The sequence below is a fragment of the Camelus dromedarius genome, chromosome 9 (genome assembly GCF_036321535.1).
Source record: "Camelus dromedarius isolate mCamDro1 chromosome 9, mCamDro1.pat, whole genome shotgun sequence".
Taxonomy (NCBI): domain Eukaryota; kingdom Metazoa; phylum Chordata; class Mammalia; order Artiodactyla; family Camelidae; genus Camelus; species Camelus dromedarius.
The window spans coordinates 70,154,949-70,174,119 of NC_087444.1; the positions used below are offsets into that span (position 1 = coordinate 70,154,949).

Sequence of the window (19,171 nt, forward strand, 5' to 3'; positions counted from 1 at the left end):
AGAAAGGGGCCTGTGATCTACGAGTGAGAAAATGCTACATTCTTTTTCCCCATTCTGGAGACTCCTGGAATCATTAGTGGCTGTGTTAGTTTCTAGGGCTGCCATAACAAAGTATCACAAACGGGGTGGCTTGAAACAATAGAAATTCATCATCATCTCAGACCAGAAATCCAAAATCAACGTGTCAGTAGAGCTGGGCTCACTCTGAAGGCTCTAGGGAAGAATCCCTCTTTGCCTCTCCTAACTTGTGGTGTGGCTGGAAATCTTGGGGATGGATCACTCCATCTCTGCCTCTGTCGTCTCATGGCCCTCTTCTCTCTGTGCATGTTTGTCTCTGTGTCCAAATTTCCCCTTCTTAGAAGGACACCAGTCATTGGATTAGGGTCCACTCTAATGACCTCATTTTAACTTGATTACATCCGCAAAGACCCATTTCCAAATAAGGTCATATTTAGAGACACCAGGGGTGAGAACTCCCACCGTAATTTTTTGGAGGACACAATTTAACCCGTGATCGGCTAACAGACTTCCCATAAGGATAGTTGGTCGGAGCAGGGTAGAAGCTGGGCGGGCCTCCTCTTCTGACAGGCTGCTCTCTCCAGCCCTCCCCTTCTACACCTGCCCATGTCACCCTTTTGCGCTGTTAACTTGGTTTCCATAAACATTTGAGTCTGCAGCCCGTGTTCCAGGGAAATGAAGGTCCTGAGAAGTCCTACAGCAAGGAACCCTGTTTAACATCCCCCAGCCCTGCGTCTCCCATGATTCCCCCGTGGATCCTTTCCCCTCTCTTTCCACCCTGTTCCATGGAACCCCTGGCGCCGATGCTGTGATGCTGTCTACACCAGGGAGCTGTCCAGCGCCCGGCAGGCTGTTTCCTTGACAGCCTTCAGCCTCAGAAGGGCCGTTCCACTACTGAGCAGCACTCCCTTAACACTGAAGGGTCTCTGCCTCCTTTGAGCTTCCTGCTGCTGGGCCTGGCTCTGCAGAAACACACAGAGCAATCTGGCCTCCCTGCTCTGTAGGGACTCTTCCGAATGTAGCCTCCCAATGCCTGGCTCGCTACTGTTGCTGTATCTAGTCTGTCGGGCACTGCGTTTGTACCAGGCACTGTGCTAACGTGACCTCCTTGGACCCACAAATTCTCACCATAGCCGAGGCTCCCAGGGCAAGGGGGTGAAATGACTTGCCTGCCCCAGGTCACACAACTTGAGCTCAAGAGGCAGAGCCAACTTGGGAGCCAGACCTAGGAGTCCAGGGCTCTAACTACATAATCTGGGGCTGCTGCCTCTAGCTGGCACCTCTCCCACTCCAGCCACCAGAGACCCCAGCAGCAGGTGTTCTCTTTGCCTCTTTGCCTCACTGATCAGTGCCAAGACTGGGAGGGCTTCACTAGGCCTCGACTTTCCGTGCCCCTGCTCCTGTTCTTTCTACCCAGAAGTCAGCCCCCTCCCTTTACCGGACAGTTCCTTTTCATCCTTTAAGCCCCAGCTTGAGTCCACACCTTCAGGATGTCTTCAATGACTTCCCTCCCTCCAGTTGGTTTCATTTCCTGCCTCCTATTGCCCGTAGGAGCCCCCAGCTCCTGCCCCACTTCTGCCACAGTCCTGATACCCAGAGCTGTGTCCAAATGTGCCCTCAGAAATGTCTGTTAAAGGAACAAAGACTATAGGAAGGGAGGAGGGACGGGGCAGCCTGGTGCAGACCCAGCCAGGCCATCATCCCCTGTGAGCAGCAGACACTCCTTCTGTTCATACACCTTGAGAACCACCTCCTCCAGGCTCCCCTTGCACCTCAGCAGCAGAAGGCAGACCCTCTGCCAACTGCTGTCCCACCCAGGCCCTGACTCTCAAGGTCTCCTCAAACCCCTCCTGCCCAGCCCCTTTTTCTCCTCCCACCCCAGCTTCTCTCAGCTCTGATCTTTTCCATCTGTCCTCTGCAAGTTCAAAGCTGGATCAAGGTTGTTTCCTGGGAGTTCTGTCACGCCATAATCTCATTTCCCCAACTGACAAATGTTTATCCCATGCAGCCCATGAGCTGGGCATCACACTGCACCCAGGCTGCAGTGAGGACCATGTTCCTCCTGCCCTCGCTGTCCGCTGCTGCCCGGCTCTGAGCTTGACCCTCTCCCCAGCCTGTGTCTCATGCCTGCTGATGCCACTTCCTGTGCCTGTTCAGCTCTGTCCTGCCCTCATTTCGCAGACATTTCCCACCTCCTGTGTCAGGAGAGACTCAGACCCAGCCTTGCCCCCAAGGAGCTCCCAGTCTTGTAGGGAAACAGACACACCATGGAGTCACTAAGAAATGTTTTACTTAAAAAGTCCTAAGAAAGTCAAAAGTGCCCATAGCCCTATCACTTTAAAATTACATAAAGTACGAAGGGAAAGTCCCCCTTCTGTCCCTATAATGCCAGCTTCCAAAGTAATATCGGTTAAACGGTTTGGCAGGAACCTTCCCTGCATCTCCTTAGCTCGTACAGATGAAGGGACGGTTATAATAGAGTTTTACAATTTGTGTGTCCCATGCTCGATAGGATGCTTTCCACCAAGGGTGCCACACGGATATTTACTGAATCTATGAAGGATGTTTCGCTGCAGCTTTTCAGTGAAGGGTAGGGAAGACATCTCTCCAGAGGAGTGATTCAGAATGTCTGGGGTAGGGTAGGCATTGGTTGAAAATTTACATTAACTGTTAAAACATCATTTTGTATTGGGAGAGTGGAAGGGAAGGGAATCCCTATTTTTGTAATATGACCACACAAATGAAGCTTGACAAGATCTTTAAGGCAGATAGGACCTAGTGAAGAAAGGTTTACCAGAGAAACCTGCTGGATGTGGTGGGAGTGTGGGAAAAGAAAGGCAGTCCGTGTCTGAGGGAGTCAGGGAAGGCTTCGGGGAGAAGGCAGTATCTGAATGAGGTGGGACAAGTAGGAGTTTACCAAGTGGATGAGCTGGGAGAAGGGTCCAGGCATGAGAATGGGGAATGCAAAGTGAGACAGCAGGGTAGGCTCGGGGAGTTGGGGGGTGGGAGCCAGCAAAGGATGAGCTGGAAGGGGGTGCCAGCTGGGCCACAACCCCACTCCAGGCAACTAAAGAAGAAAAGGGAATATTTGGCTCAGATGATTGAAAAGGCTCAGTCTGGAATATCAGGCCTGGCCCCAGGAATCTGTCTCCCTTTTCTTTCTGGGGCAGGCGTGATGGGTACCAGCACTGCTAGACTTGCAGCCTGCCTGCCTGAGGAGATAAAACACCCATGGTCCAGGTTTGAGTTGGTGCCCCCGATCCCTGAGAGGGCGGGGTCAGCCCCACCTGGACTATATCACCTGAAAGTGGAGGGCAAGTCCCTGAGAGGAGGAGGTGGGTCCTACTGCTTGAGAAGGGGTGGTGAGTGCTAGGTCAGCCCAGCCACCCACCTGGAGGTGTGTCATCAGTGCACCCACAGGCCCCGGAGTCCAGGAGCTGTGCTGACAGGCGGGCCAGTCACTTCAGGACTCCTGGGTTGGGATCTGCTCTTGCTCAGCTATCCTGGGATTTTAGCATGAGGTAGCATGGGATGTAACACGCAATCCACGTGTAGGTGTTACTTTCTCCTGTTGAATGGTTCTCTGTTCCATGGTGTTCTGCCCCACGCTCCAGGACTTTCTGGGCTCCATATGACAGGGCCAGCCTCTGGGGGACTGGGATATATAGAAGATTCTATGCTAGAGACAGGCTAAGTCTGTCTGCCACACCTCCCCACCCCCAACCTTTAGAGCTTCCCCGAGTGGAGGGACTGGAGCAATCATAGTCACTTATTCATTCAACAAACATGTTGAGCACTGGTGTATATACCAGGTGCCCATTCGTGGCCCTGAGGGGACAGCTGTGAACAAGACACAAGTGGCTGCCCTTGAGGATTTTATATTCTAGTGGAGAGACAGACGGTACACAGGTAAACAAACCAGCAAAACAAGACAGTTTTAGTGTAAGTGTAATGAAGAAGATGAAACAAGGTGCTATCATAGAGGGAGGAAGCCACTCTTAATGGGGTGGTGAGGAAGAGTCTCACTGAGAAGGTGGCCTTGGGGAACCAAGGCCTGAGTGAGTCAGGCATGAAGAAGCCAGGGGGAGAGCTTAATTAGGTAAGGCAACAACAAGTGCAAAGGTTCTGAGGTGGAAACCAGCTTGGCTTGTTCAGGGCACTGAGGAAGGTGGTATGACTGAAGCAGAGACAGTGAACAGGAGACAAGTAAGAGGTGAGGCAGGAAGGCAGGCAGGGGCTCACGGGTTAGGTCAAGGAGTTTGGAATGTGTGCTGGGTATGATGGGGGGTTGTTGAGGGGCTTTAAGCAAGTGAGGGGCCTGCCAACTGACTGTCTACAAAGCTTCCTCAGCTCTGCAGGGAAAACAGACTGTGGGGGATGGAGGAGAAGCGAGGAGCCAAGTGAGAAGTCCTTGCAGGCATCCAGGTGGAAGAAGAGGGTGGAGGTGGGGTCCAGGATGCTATTTCCTATGGTCCGATAGGTCAAGGGTGACTCCGGGATTTGGGCTTCAGCGATTGGGTGGTGGTGAGGTGGTTTCCTGAGTTGGGGAAGACAGGGGAGGAACTGGGTGTTTGGAGGGTGGGGCTGGGGAACCAGGAGTTTCACTTTGGACATAGTCGGGTTCTAAGAGCCTATTCATCACCCAAGTGGAGACATCAAATAGGCAGATAGATATTTGAGGCTGAAGCTCTGTGGGGATTCTGGGCAGGAGCTGGAAGTTGTCAGTTGTCAGACTGTCACATGGACTAGTGGGGCTCCCTGCCTCGAGAGCTCATGGTTGAGCATGGTGACATGGGGGGGGTGACATGAGGGCCCAGTGGTAGCAAGTGCCTGTGTTGGAGGAGTCTGTTGTGATTTCCAAAATGCTTTGAGAATGATAACATTACTCAGGCCTCAAAACAACCCAGTGAAGAGTCAGACATTATTACCCCCATTTTGTTGATGAGAAAACTGAGGCCCTGAGAGAAATGACTCAGTAAAGATGACTACCATTTATGGAGGACCACTGAAGTGAACCAGTGATCAAGCTAAACGTTCTGTATGTGTTGTCTTATTTATTATTTAACAGCCCCATGAGGTAAGAATTATTGAGGTGTCACCTGAGGAAATTGAGGCTTACAGAGGGTAAGGAACTGCCCATGGTCTCACGGTGTGTGAAGGACAGAGTCAAGTTTCTGGCTGTCTCCAGAGCCAGGGTCGTTCCAGGACACTGAGCATCGCCACCCTATACAGTCAAGGCCCAGAAGAGAAAGCTGGCTTCCCTCAAGTCACACAGCAAGAAGCAAACCCCCAAGGTTCTCAGTTGGAAAGGACCCTTGCACCACCCTAGTCTGCCCTCCCACCCAGTGTGGGAGCTTTCTCTGCACCATTCTGGGCAGGTGGGAGGGCAACTGCACCCAGGTGGCCCCCAGGACAGATACTCACTGCCTCCCCAGGCAGTAGATAACCAGCCAGGGTCAGGAAGCTGTCCTCATTTTGCAAAAAGTCGATTGAAGTGTAATTTACATGGTCCCCCAGACCCCATCCCTTCCTGTCCTCCCTACTCTAGACTTAACTATAGGCTGCCCACATCTTGGCAGAACGGGGTGTCCAGAACTGGTCATAATTTGCCATATCAGGGATGGCTAGTGAGTGTCAACGTTCGTGTCGGCATGGTCCTGTTGTGGTGGCTGCCACAGCATACCAGGGAATGGAGAGTCGGCCCTGTGCGCTGGAGTGAGGCACTGCGCCTGGGCAGCTCTGAGGTGCCAGCCTCCTCTAGTTCCTTCTCAAGGCGGCCTCCTCCCCACCAGGTGGAACCAAGCCCAGATAGGAAAGTGGGCAATTACACTGCAGTTCTGCCGTGTGTCATATAAACCATGTGTCTCCGTCTTTCTGCCCCCAGTCTGTGGCCTAGATCCCACCTGTGGCAAAGCACAGACAGTCTGCACCGATACACCACCAGTCCTAAGTTTCCCCTTACTCATTCACTGAAAATTCATGGATCGCCTGTTAGGCAACTGCACTGGGGTAAGGCAGGGATCAGAACACAGCTATGAGCAAGAATTTTTCTCCTCCCTTTGGCCTTAATGGGCTGTGCTAGCCCTCTGTGCTTGTTTTTCTCACAGGTTAGCAGATGACCCACTAAATATCCTGGCCAGAGTCCCTGCCCGGTGCTTGCGCTGGTATACCTCCCATTACGCTAACTTCTCTACCAGCTGACATGGTCCTGACGCGCCCCCTAGTGGCTTCAGATGGCACTGATTCAGAGGGCTCTAGATGTGGAGAAATGGGGCCTCCTACGGCTAACCCCAAGTCTTGAGCCAGCTCATTGTTCACCCGGAATCATCTCTCTCATTCTTTTATTCCTTTAGTCAGCCAGCATTTGGTGACCAGCCACCATGCCCAGTCAGCCTTCTGCGTATGGGATACAGTGAGGAATAAGGCAGACAATCTGTCCTCATAGAGCTGGCACCAGCCTTTGTTGAGGAGACAGACTAGAAGCTGATAACTGCTATGAAGGAAGGAAGAGTATAATGTAAGATGGTGACTGAGGAAAGGAAGATTCCTTGTCAGGGCGAATGGTCAGGAGAAGCCTCTCTGAGCAAGGGTGGAGGGTGAGGGGCATTTGATAGAGACTTGAATGATGAGACTTGATCCAGTCATGTGCAGATCAAGAAGAGGGGGAGAACAGCATGTGCAAAGGCCCTGAGGTGGGGACTTCTCTTTGGCCTCAGTGACAAGAAGGAGGCCAGTGTGGCTGGATGACAGTTAGGCAGTGAGAGATTCATGGGAGGTGAGGAAGGCCAGATCATGCAGGGCCATGCAAGGAGCTGGATTATATTCCAAATTTGATGAAAACCAGTGGAGGGTTTATGGTTCAATTAATAGTTTAGAACAAGAGCCAAGTGGATACCCACTGTTTTGCCTCTTGAGCTCTCTACTCAACAGGACATCCTAGAGATTGTTCCATATCAGGATAAAGAGGGTCCTTGATCTTTTTGATGACTGCATAGTATTCCACCCAATTCATTCACCCATTCCTCTCTGTTGCACAGTCAGCTTGTTTCCATTCTTTTGAGAGGTCATTTTGCACAAGTGCAAGTATATCCCTAACATAAATTCCTCAGAGTGGAATGGCTAAGTCAAAGGTTATGTGTATTGGTAATTTTGGTAGACATTGCCAGATTACTCTCTCACCAGCCATGTGCAAGAGTACTTGTTTCCCCACATGCCCCCAACATAGTGTGTCATGCACTGTTGTTATCTTTGCCCATCTGATAGGTAAAAATAGTATCTCAGTGCAGTTGTAGCTGTGTTTACCTTATTGTGAGTTAATCTGAACTTTTTTCCTTGAGAGCTGTTTGTATTTGTTTTGCTGGGCAGTCACCAGATCTGTCTGTTGACCAGACTACTATTGGGTAATTTTTTTTCTTGTTGATTTATAATTGCTCTTTATATATTATAGAAATGAGCCCTTTGTGTCAAGTTGCTTATATTTTCCCAGTTTTTTCACTTCCTGGAACATTAAATTGGTCTTTGGAATAATAATAGCATTGGTAGCAATTGATCAGCCCCCCACCCCATTTCCCAGAAGGAAAAATATTGTGTCTGTAAGTACAATACTACATATAAAAGTGGTTAAGTAAATTATGAAGTATGAATCTTAGTTTACTCAACAAATATATATGGAGCACCTACTGGGTGCCAGATGCTGTTCTAGGTGATGAGATTACAGCGGTGATGAAAACCATCAAGATCACGCTCTCATGGAACTGATATACCAGTGAGGGAGACACCATAAAAAGAGTAAACAGAAAGAGAGAGACATTAAGATAGTGATAAGTCTTATGAAGGAGGTGAAATGGAGGTGACAGAGGGAGGTATGGCAGTGGGCTGGTTTAGATCATATGGTCAAGGAGGGCATCTCTGAAGAGGTAACTCTGTGTTAGGACCTGAGTGACAAGACAGACTTAAATAGGAGTAAAAGAACTAGAACTGCCTGGTAGAGGGAATAGCATGTGTAAAGGCCCTGAGGTAGGAGTTGAGGTCAGGAAGACTAGCACAGGCCTCAGTGTAAAGGGCTTTAGCAGGCAGGTGAGGAATTTTGATTGTATTGTTGTGGGCTACAAGAAGCCAGTGTGTGTGTGTGTGTGTGTGTGTGTTTAAGGGGGTTTTGTTTTTTCTTTTGGAAATGTTCAAGCCTAAAAGTAGAGAGAATAATATATCTTTTTCACCCAGCCCAACAGATATCAACATTTTGCCAATTCTGTTTTATCTACACTCCTTACTTTTCTGGTGGAGAGGCTGGATTTTTTTCCTTCCCATTCTCTGCTTCATTCCCCTTAAATTTTTTTTCTTTGAAGTATAACAAATATTGGAAAATACACAAATTTTAAGTATTCAGCTCAGTGAGACTCACAAACTGAGCAGATGCATATAACAGGTTCCCAAACTGAGAAACTGAATATGATACGGCCAGCTCTCCAGAAGACCCCTGGATACTGTCTGGTCTCTACCTCCCAAACTTCTAACATGCAAATGGAACATGAACATCAAGATGTAGGCAGGGTTAGTTTTTCCTGAGGGTCTGGAGGGAACGACCTGTTCAGGCCTCTTTCCTCAGCTTATGGATACCTGTCTTCTCCCTGCATCTCTTCACATGGTCTTCCTTCTCTGCATGTTTGTCTGTCTCCAGATTTCCCTGTGTTATATGGGCAATAGTCATACTGGATTAGGGTCCACCCTAAAGACTTCATTTTAATTTGATCCTCTCCAAAGACTGTATCTCCAAATAAGGTCACACTCTGGGGTTCTGGGAGGGTTAGGATTCCAACATACCTTTTTTTTGGGGGGGGGGTGACAATTCAACTCATAATAGTGCCAAAGAGTTTTCCAAAGTGATTTTACCAATTTACTCACCCACTATGGGCTGGAGTATTTTAAAGCTAATTCCAGACATGAAATCATTTGCCTTGGGAGTGTTTTAAAAGTTGGGAAGATTTGGTCTGATTTACATTTTTAAACGATCCTATTTGTTCTGGGGGAATATAAGACAAGGCAAATACTTCATCAAGAAAGAAAAGTAAATAAAGAGCCAGCCCTCCTGTAATGACCCATGTAGGATGCTCCAGCACCCCAGGGTTAGGAGAAGTCTCCTGGGTGCCCTTAGCTCAGGGATGCTGTCCAGAGACCCGTGTTCCATCCTTCAATGCCTGGTGCCAGCCCGTCCTGTGAAGCACCCCTTGGGGTTCAGGCGATGCAGAGGGAGGAGCCAGGCCAGGATTCAGGCTATCTTTCTGTCCACCCCACTCCGTGGCAGGACATACAGCAGCTCCTCCAGCTCCAGCAGCTGGTGCTTGTGCCGGGTCACCACCTTCAGCCACCTGCTCAGTTCCTGCTGCCACAGGCCCAGCAGAGTCAGCCAGGTAAGGCCCCCACCCTGGATGGCCTCCTCGACCCCTCTGCAGCATTCCCCCAGCCCCTCTCACCCTGTGCATTCTTTCCTGTCTCCCCAGGCCTGCTACCGACGCCAAATCTATTCCAGCTACCTCAGCAAACCCAGGGAGCTCTTCTGACCTCCCAGCCCCGGGCAGGGCTGCCCACACAGGTGAGAGAGCCCACTGAGTGTGTCAGGCTGGGCCAGCAGCAGGGCCTGCTGAAGGCAAGGGGGAATGGAGGTGGAGTAACGGGACAGTGAGGGTCCTCTCCATTTGGCCCATCCTACAGCCACAGGGACCAAGACAGGAGTCAACAGACCTGGGGCCCAGTGCTGCTCTGCCACTAATTTGCTGCGGGACCCTAGGCAAGCCATTCTCCCTGTCTGAGTTGGTTTCTTCCTCTACAGAACAGAGGAGATTTAGACAGACCAGTGGCTCTTAACCCTTTCAGGCATATAGACTCCTTTGAGAATCTGATGGAAGATTTGTATCTGGCCCCAAAACGTACATGTACACAAAATTTCAGAGGGTTCACAACAAGTCTTTAGGTCACAAATGTTTTGGGTCCCTTCCAGCACTCCAAATGGAGGGTTCCCTGACCAAAGTGTCTGCTGGGTACTAATTCAGTCCCCTGAATTAGGTATCAACAAAATTTCTAGAAAATGCCAGATTCCCAGCTTCTTTTGACAAACCAGAAGTTCTGGGAAAGCTGGATCTGCACCCACATGGTGTGGCAGCAGTGGGCAGCTGGTCACTGTCCAGATCTCAGGCCCCTTCCTGCAGGGGATGAGCGCTCCAGGCTGCCTTGGCATCCTTTTGCCTAGTCCCCTTTCTTTCAGTTTGCTGCCTGGGTTCTAAACTTTAATAATAATCTTTCATGATTACAGACTTCAAAGATCCCTCCTATCCATATTTTAAAAACAGCTCTTTCAAAAAATATAGGAACTATTTCAGAAAACCTGAAAAGTTTAGAGACTGATACAGGGCTTAGCTGCAATTCTGAAATCCAAGATGCTTGGAAAATCAGGTTGTTCTTGTAATGTGGGCACCAGAAGTCATTTGGCTGCAAAACCTGCCTTGACCTGATGTGAGGGAGTGTGTGACTTTTCTTTATCCTTCTTGTGTGGTATTTGTGCTTTGCTGACAGCTGTTGATATGTCCCAATTATGGGGTGATGCTTTGACCCTGATAGGGGGTTTCACATTATCTATGGTATATGCCCCATGTAGGCTTTCTAAAATCTGAAAAATGTCTGAATTCCAAAATGCATCTGGCTCCAGGGTTTTGGGTAATGGATCAAGGACTTATGCACCCAACATCCCTACACCTGCTGTTTAGATCTTTTATTTTTATGGAAATGAAGCATTCCATGAGAGAGCTATTGCTTTTTTGTAAATCTCCCCAATTGCCCTCCCTGTGTATTTTAAAATATACTTTTACTTTCCTTGCAGGCTACTCATTTTTAACCCTATTCTCTCAACAACCCCGTGGGGTAGGCAGAGTAGCCATAATTATGCCTCAGTAGCTCTGCAGAGGGGGATGCTGAGGCCCAGAGGGATAAAGAAACTTGCCTGAGTTAACCAGCAATCCAGTAGCAGAGCCAGTCCTTGATTCCCTGCCCCAGAGGAGGATAAAACCGCCACCCCCAGCTCCTGGAAAAGAGCCCCTGGGTGAAAGGAGCTGGCTGCTCCTCCTGGCAGTCTGCAGGCTGGGAGGGAATGTGCAAAGAGTTCCATGCAGTGAGAGGACCCTCGGAGGACAGCAGAGTGTCATCTTGATGGGGCTTGGCAATGAGTATGGAGGGGGTCTCCTGGGGGCAGGTGGAGGGGAGTCTGCAGGAAGAGGGTAGACGGCAGGGATGTGGCAGCTGCATGGGGGTGGGGGGTGGACTGCTCAGCCATTGCTGAGCCCTGTCCTGGTCCTTGGTCCTGCATCGCATCCACCTGCCCACCCCACCAGGCCGTGACCCGCCCCACGCTGCCCGACCCGCACCTCTCCCACCCGCAGCCCCCCAAATGCTTGGAGCCACCATCCCACCCCGAGGAGCCCAGTGACCTGGAGGAGCTGGAGCAGTTCGCCCGCACCTTCAAGCAACGCCGCATCAAGTTGGGCTTCACGCAGGTCTGGGACCACCCGGCAGGACGGGTGGTGGGCGTGGGGAGACAGGGAGGTGTGACCAGCTGATGGGCGGGGTGACCGGTCACACTCATCTAGTGGGCGGAGTGGAGAGCGTAGCTTTATGGTGGATGGGGTGAGGGGTGTGACCGGCTGGAGGGCAGGGGGAAGGAGCATAGCAGCCTACTGGGCAGGGTGAAGGGCGTGGCAATCTAGTGGGCGGGGCTGAGCCCATTGCTCGGCCCTGACCGCAGCCCCATCCCCGCCCCATTGGCCCAGGGTGACGTGGGCCTGGCCATGGGCAAGCTCTATGGCAATGACTTCAGCCAGACGACCATCTCTCGCTTCGAGGCCCTCAACCTGAGCTTCAAGAACATGTGCAAACTCAAGCCCCTCCTGGAGAAGTGGCTCAACGACGCAGGTGGGTCTTGGGCTGGAGCTTCCGGGCTGGCGGTGGGCGGCGGGCAGCAGGCGGAGGGAGGCGCCCTCTCATACCCTCGTCTCCTTTCGGACACAGAGACTATGTCTGTGGACTCAAGCCTGCCCAGTCCCAACCAGCTGAGCAGCCCCAGCCTGGGTTTCGACGGGCTCCCCGGCCGGAGACGCAAGAAGAGGACCAGCATTGAGACAAACGTCCGCTTCGCCTTAGAGAAGAGTTTTCTAGCGGTGAGGCCCCACCCTCCTGAGTGGCCCTGAGGGCTGGTGGGAGGATGGGCCCAGGGCTAACAAGCCCTCTGCCCGCAGAACCAGAAGCCTACCTCAGAGGAGATCCTGCTGATCGCAGAGCAGCTGCACATGGAGAAGGAAGTGATCCGCGTCTGGTTCTGCAACCGGCGCCAAAAGGAGAAACGTATCAACCCCTGCAGCGCAGCCCCCATGCTGCCCAGCCCGGGCAAGCCGGCCAGCTACAGCCCCCATCTGGTACTGAGAGCCCCTGTGAGAGAAGGGGGTACAGAGCTCTGGCACATCTTTGCCCCTTGGCAGGCACCTTGCATGAAGCACAACTACCTGTTTGTCCACAGTGCCTAGAATGGAGGCAGGGACAGTCACTTGGGGGTTGTCACATGGGAGGGGCACAGTCACACTGGGACACAAAGTTCCCAGGGCTCTGTGGTCTTATATGGGGATACAAGCTCCTACAGACCCACACTGACATAGCTCAATATAGAGTTATCACAAGATGTAGCCACACGGGGATGGATCCCAGGTAGGGGATACAGGCATCCCCCCTTACACACACGTTCACAACCACACAGACACCGGCAGGGACATTATTACACCCCTGGGTGTGCACTCGGGTCCACAGCCACACACAGGCCTGTTCAGGATCAGACCCACTGGGACTTTCCTTTATTCTGTGTAGTTGTGGAAAGGGCTATGACTCTACAGAGAGGAGCAAAAGTGGCCCAGAGGAGCCTTGAGCCTATGATGTGAAGGAAGGAGGGGCCATCTGAGCTGAGTCATAAAGGACAAGAGAGAGTTAGCCAGCCATGTGAAGAACAGGCAAAGGGATCGATGTGCACAAAAGCCTGGAAGCCAGAGTGTACTGAGCCCAGTTTGAGGAACTCCAGTGTGATTTAGTGTGGTTGGAGCCAGAAAGTTTATGAATGAGTGTGGGGGATGGGTGGGGGACGGGAAGGGGCCAGACACTAAGTCATATGCTGAGGGACTTAAACTGGAACCACAGGCATTGAGGAGCCCAGGATGAGTTTTGAACAGGGAGGGACTGGGTCACATTTAGAGTGAGGCCTCTGGGGTTGATGGCAGGATGAGACTGGAGGCAGGGAGGCCAAGGAGGAGACTGGTGGATGGTCCCAGAAAATCAAGCAATATGACAGTCCCACACTGTGATATAGAGACACGCCTTATCCTCATAGCAACCCCTCACCCATCCCCAGAACACACAGACACACACACATCATACCTGCAACTGGATTGTGTCAGAAGAGAGGTGGGGGAACACTCAGTTGGGAATGACTTCCTCCTGTTTGTGGCTCAACTAGGGCAAATGTGAGGAAAGCTGATGGAAAGCACCTGGCATGATACAAACATAGCATTGCCCCCAAATCCCTCTCTTACCCATCCCAGAGGTAGAGGCATAGGGCTTGTACCCACTGGGAGCACCATGGGGGCTGCTGGAAGATTGTGGCCTAACTATACCTTCTTTCCTCTCTCCCCAGGTCACACCCCAGGGGGGCGCCGGGACCCTGCCATTGTCCCAAGGTTCCAGCAGTCTGAGCACAACAGGTCAGAGAGGGCAGAGGACGGGGGTGGGGGTGGGTGCTGGGTGAACACACTGCAGACCTGAGCCTGAGGTTCTCAAGTGGCTCAGGGCATCTGTGGGCCTCAAGGCTGAGCCTGGGGGAGATGGGAGCGGGATGGGGGTGGAAAGGGGAGAGGGCAGCCTCACCCCTCCCCGCCAGAGCAGCTCAGGCTTCTTTTGCTCCATAATTTCATATGAGAAAAGCATAGGGTTGGTAAAAGGGGATGAACTTGAGTTCTTTTTCTGGCAATTATAAACTGTGTGAACTCTGTAAGTGACCTTACTTCTTTGAACCTCAGTTTTCATAAAATTATTGTGAATATATAATACATACAGAAGCTATATCCCTGAATATATGCATTCAAGGATGTGTGTGTGTGTGTGTGTGTGTGTGTGTACATACACACACACTTTCGTACCCAGAGGCCTCCTTTCCCCCTTCTTGGGGTACGGCATGTTTAACACTATATATAAGAATAAAAAAAAACAAACGCCATATTGTCCCTTCGCAGGTTAAGAAATAATAAGTGGAAGTTTATGGAGTAGTAAGGGTGTGCCTGGCATTGTTCTAAACTCTTTATAAAGAATAGTGACTCATTTAATCCTCACACCTTTTTATGAGATAGGTTCTGTTATCCTCCCCACTTCCCAGATGATGAAACTGAAGGCCAGAGAGGTGAAGGTACTTGCCCAAGGGCACAGCTGGGATGTGACAGAGCCAGGAAATGTGGTTGTGTGTCTGGCCTGAATCTGGGCTGGGAGCTGTCTCAGCCTCAGCGTGCACAGCTGCACTTCCCTGTCTGGCCCCTAGAGAGAGCCACAGGGCTCTGTCTTCTGGGCACCCCTGGTTCTTTGTATAAAGGGGCCTGAGGTGAGGTTCAGGGCTGGATAAGCAGTGTGTGAGTACACACCGGGCACAAGGCATAGGCTCAGTGTGTGGCAGCTGCTCTTACTGTGATGACTGTGGTTGCTGTCACCGTGGCAGAGGCACAAGGAAATGGCTGTGGGAAGAAAGGGCAGGAGGGCTGAACGTGTTCTGACAGAGATCAGTGGGACTGGGCAGGGAAGGCAGGCAGGAGCCGACCTTGGTGGAGGATGAGTGGAAGCTGAAGTCTCCATCTCTCTGTCTCTCTTTGGCAGTTACTACCTTATCCTCTGCTGTGGGGACACTCCACCCAAGCCGGACAGCTGGAGGGGGTGGGGCCGGGGGCGGGGCTGCGCCCCCCCTCAATTCCATCCCCTCTGTCACTCCCCCACCCCCGGCCACCACCAACAGCACAAATCCCAGCCCTCAAGGCAGCCACTCGGCTATCGGCTTGTCGGGCCTGACCCCCAGCACGGGGTAAGTGGGAAGCTGCAGGTGGGAGGCTGTGGGAGAAGCAGGGTTGCTGCTGCTTCCAGGGTGGGGAGCTGCTCCCCCAGTTCTGCCAGAGGGTCCCTGCCCCTGCTAATGCCTCTGCTTTGCCTCCTGCAGAAGCACAATGGTGGGGTTGAGCTCCGGGCTGAGTCCAGCCCTCATGAGCAACAACCCTTTGGCCACTATCCAAGGTGCGTGCTGCCTCATGTCACTCCCATCGTCACCAGCCTTGTCCCCTGGGGCCTCGAGCCCTCCCCATTGCAGCTCCAGCCATGCCATCCTGCCCCTGCTCACTGCATCGCTCGCCTCTTCAAAACCATCTCACCTTTGGGGAAGGTGTGAGGGGTGCTGATGGGGGTCAGTGGGGCAGATGGGAAGACGGGGCACTGTGGATGGGATGCTGGAAGGCACCCCCAGCTCCGCCTCTCTCTTCCTCCACCAGCCCTGGCCTCTGGTGGAACCCTGCCCCTTACCAGCCTTGACAGCAGTGGGAACCTGGTGCTGGGGGCGGCCGGCGCGGCCCCAGGGAGCCCGGGCCTGGTGACCTCACCACTCTTCTTGAACCATGCCGGGCTGCCCCTGCTCAGTGCTCCGCCAGGTGTGGGCCTGGTCTCTGCAGCCGCTGCAGCCGTGGCAGCCTCCATCTCCAGCAAGTCTCCTGGCCTCTCCTCCTCCTCGTCCTCGTCCTCGTCCTCCTCCTCCACTTGCAGTGAGGTGGCAGCACAGACCCCTGGAGGCCCAGGGGGGCCCGAGGCAGGGTCCAAGCCTGAGTGAGGGCCCGCCATGCCTCCCCTCCTACTCCTCTGACCCCTGCCTCCGTCCCCCACCTGGGAAGAGGGCAAGGAGACCAATGGTGGGGGCGCAGAGGGTCCTCGGAGCAGGAGTGACAAGGGAGGAAAGACCAAAAAAACAAACAAAACAACAACAAAAACCAACCAACCAAAAAAAGAAAGAAAGAAAGGAAACCAACCAACAGAAAAGAAAATCAAAAATAATCACAAAGAAACCAGCTGCCCCAAAGGAACCAGAGGTGAAAAACAAACATTAAAAAAAAAACAAACCAAAAACAAACAAAAAATCCCTCACAAAACCAAACAAACCAAAAACCAGTCTCGAGCCAGACCTCGGTGTGCTCACCCTCACTGCTACGACACCAAATAAGAACCCCAGCCAGGGGCAGAGAAGCCTTGGCAGGGTGGACCTCACGGAGCCCCTGGCTGTGGGGCCAAGCCTCCCCTATCGGGGGCAGAGAAGGAAAAAGAGAATGTGCCAGCCTCCCAGCCCCAGCCCCCAGCCCTGGGCCAGCGAAGACAGGGCACAGCCTGGGGCCGATGGGGTAGGCTCAGAACCACCCACCAAATATTCTTTTCCAGAAGGTGAAAGAGAAAGGGCCTGAACAACCTTACACCAAATATTCAGTAGCTTCATCCAAAGGATGTACAGAATTTTTAGCGTTTCGCTCAACAGAATGTGTCCCTATCATGTGTCCCCCCTCTCCCTGGCCCCCAGCTCTCCCTACCTGGGCAGGAGGCCTTGCTTTAACCTCCTCCTTCCCCCAGCCAGGGGAGAGTTCAGGGGAAGGCCTGGGATGACTTTTCACCCCTTGTACCTAACCCTTTTCCCTCTGGAGGGTGAGCTAGGCTGTTTTGCCAAGTTCTAGCTCCCACACGTCCCCCCTTAACCCTGTCACCCTCCTCTGCTCTGGAATCTCCCCCCATCCCTAGCTCATGGGAAGGTGGAAATTTCAGGCAAGAGGGGATGAGGTGAGGGCATTCAAGTTGTCTTTTTTTCCCATCCTTGTCTGTCAGTTTCCCTGAAAAAAAAAAAAAATTCATATTCCAGTGCCTATCCGTGGGATCCTTCACGTTCTTTGACATTGACCAGAAACCAAAAAGAGAACTCACCTCGCTCTTCCCACCCTGTGCCCCTCCGATACTGGCAGATGCCTGTTCCTCTCCCCCAACACACATGCACACACGCACGCACCCCAGTGGTGGGGTTCCTCGAGATGGCGTCCCCATCAGGGTCCTTGTGGCGGGGACAGTGCCATGACCTGTGGTCCCCACCCGAGAGGGCGCTGTGGTGGCCACCACTCCCACAAGACCTCCCTTGAGTCTTGGCTGGACCCTGTGTTTGCCCAGCCCTGGACACATCTCGGCGGACAGAGGAGAGACGCTGCTGGGAGCCACGTTGCCCTCCTGCTGTTGTGGAGGCCAACAAAGTTTTGAACCAAAAACAAAAACAAACCAAACAAACAATAAATTAAAACTAGAAAAAAAAGAATTTATAGATATATATATATTTAAGGGAAAGAAGACGAGGACTCTTCAAAGAATAAGAAGGAGCCGCGAGGTGGAGCCAAGCCCCTGCACCAGTGGTCCAGGCCCTTGGTCCCCAAGGCGGATGGAAGGACGGATGCTTCTTTCTCTTCACAAATACCTCATGGACGTCGTCTTCGGGAAAGCCGGAGGGGGGCGGCTGGGGCAGGGCCTGTCCCTCAGCCAGTGTGGATGGAAGCGGGTGGGCAGGGCTGAGAGAGGGTGTCAGGGACAGGGGTGAAGAGCCCCAAGCTCCCCACCCCCCCAATCAACTGAAAAAGCTTTAAAAAAAAAAACAAACAGGAAAAAAGGAATAAGAAAGCAAAAAAGAATGGATCAAGGAAAACTAACAAACTTTTGGGTGGTTTGATTCCTCCTTTGAGTTCTTTTTCTGTTCTCTTCAGGCTGTCCTCTCTCCTGTCTCCTTTCTCTCTACCCCTCTTCCTTTTCTCCTCTCTCACCTCTCTCCATCTCCTTCTTTCTGTGTCTCTCCTCAAACCAAAGTCTTGCTGTGAAGGACGCGAGCCATTGAAATCAGAGTGGCCCCCGCCCCTCGCTGGGCAGGAGCAGAGGGAGGGGAGAGCCCTGGGAGATGGGCGGTGCTGCTGGACACTCCGAGGAGAGGAAGACGGAGCCTCAGACAGACGCCGCCCTGGGCCCCGAGGCCTCAGCGTTCTCTCTTTCTTTCTTGTCTCCCTTCTCCCACCCGGGAAATGAAACTGTTGGGCTGGGCCACGGAGACAGCAGAGACTTGGCTGTTTCGGGGGTCTTGGGGTGCCTTGTCTGGGCAGCGGTGGAGCGGCTGCCCCTCCCACCCTGGCACTGATGGGGCCTGGCAAGCCGTCGACCCATCCTCGCCAGAATGTAAGCATCTCCGCTGAACCGACTCCCTGCCCTTACCCTACCTCTGAGTTTGTCCATTTTTATTTCCTGAAGAGAAGGGACTGGCAAGAGGGCCTAGGCCCCAGCCCAAGGGTGGAGAGGGGGCCAAGGGCTCCTGAACAGATAGGAAGGACATTTGAGCAGAGCCAAGTGAAAAGAATTACAACCAAAAACCCCTCCAAGAAGACAGGCAGCATGGAAGGCATGGTGGAGATGACTCAAACAAAAACTATGATTCTAGACCAAAAAAAGAAAAAGAAAAAAAAAAGAAAAAAAAGGAAAAAAAAGAAAAAAAAGGAAAGAAAATCCAGGACTCACCACCACCCACTTCATCCTGCTTCCTCCCCATCAAGTTCTGCCACCTGGGACCTCTCCCCCACCCCAGTGTACCAGGAGTGGGGCAGAGAGGAGAGGAGGAAGCAGGGGGCAGGGATGGGGCCAATGCCCTGACATTGGTGGAGGGACCCCCATGCAGCCGGGGTGGTGGGGACCCTCCCCATCCAACCCCCATAACTAGGAAAAGAAAAACAAGAAAAAAGGAAAATTCCTGGGAGGGGGAAAAATAACCAAATCCCAAGCTTTAACTACAGCTGTGAAACCAAATATTGGGAAGGGGGTGGGAGGGAGGGAGGGGCAAGTGTGCCCCAGGTCTCCCCCCTGGGCCCCCCTCCCCCGAGGACTCGAGATAAGGCACCAAATACCTCATAGAACTTTAATGTTAAAAAATGGAAACCAAATATCGTTGGCTGGGGGCCAGCCAGGGCAAGGGGCTGGGTGGCTGGAGGGAGCCAGGGTTGGG

The 19,171-nt window shown here is 52.3% G+C and overlaps 1 protein-coding gene across 22 annotated transcripts in view; it reads left to right on the plus strand.

The window, feature by feature from the left end:
• POU2F2 (POU class 2 homeobox 2) overlaps window positions 1–17,044 on the plus strand; it is a 51,893-nt gene extending 34,849 nt beyond the window's left edge. For 7 of the 22 annotated variants that reach the window (XM_064489379.1, XM_031456999.2, XM_031457001.2 and 4 more), the window contains 10 exons: window positions 9,320–9,425; window positions 9,516–9,607; window positions 11,397–11,558; window positions 11,832–11,973; window positions 12,070–12,218; window positions 12,297–12,473; window positions 13,733–13,799; window positions 14,956–15,157; window positions 15,290–15,363; window positions 15,615–17,044. In XM_064489379.1, the coding sequence (XP_064345449.1) occupies window positions 9,320–9,425; window positions 9,516–9,607; window positions 11,397–11,558; window positions 11,832–11,973; window positions 12,070–12,218; window positions 12,297–12,473; window positions 13,733–13,799; window positions 14,956–15,157; window positions 15,290–15,363; window positions 15,615–15,946 (1,503 nt within the window). In that variant the 3' untranslated portion in view covers window positions 15,947–17,044. Of the gene's footprint in view, window positions 1–9,319; window positions 9,426–9,515; window positions 9,608–11,396; window positions 11,559–11,831; window positions 11,974–12,069; window positions 12,219–12,296; window positions 12,474–13,732; window positions 13,800–14,955; window positions 15,158–15,289; window positions 15,509–15,614 lie in introns of those variants that run through there. The other 15 variants (XM_031457000.2, XM_064489381.1, XM_031457006.2 and 12 more) reach the window with 10 other exon arrangements.
• The last annotated feature ends 2,127 nt before the right edge of the window (window positions 17,045–19,171 follow it).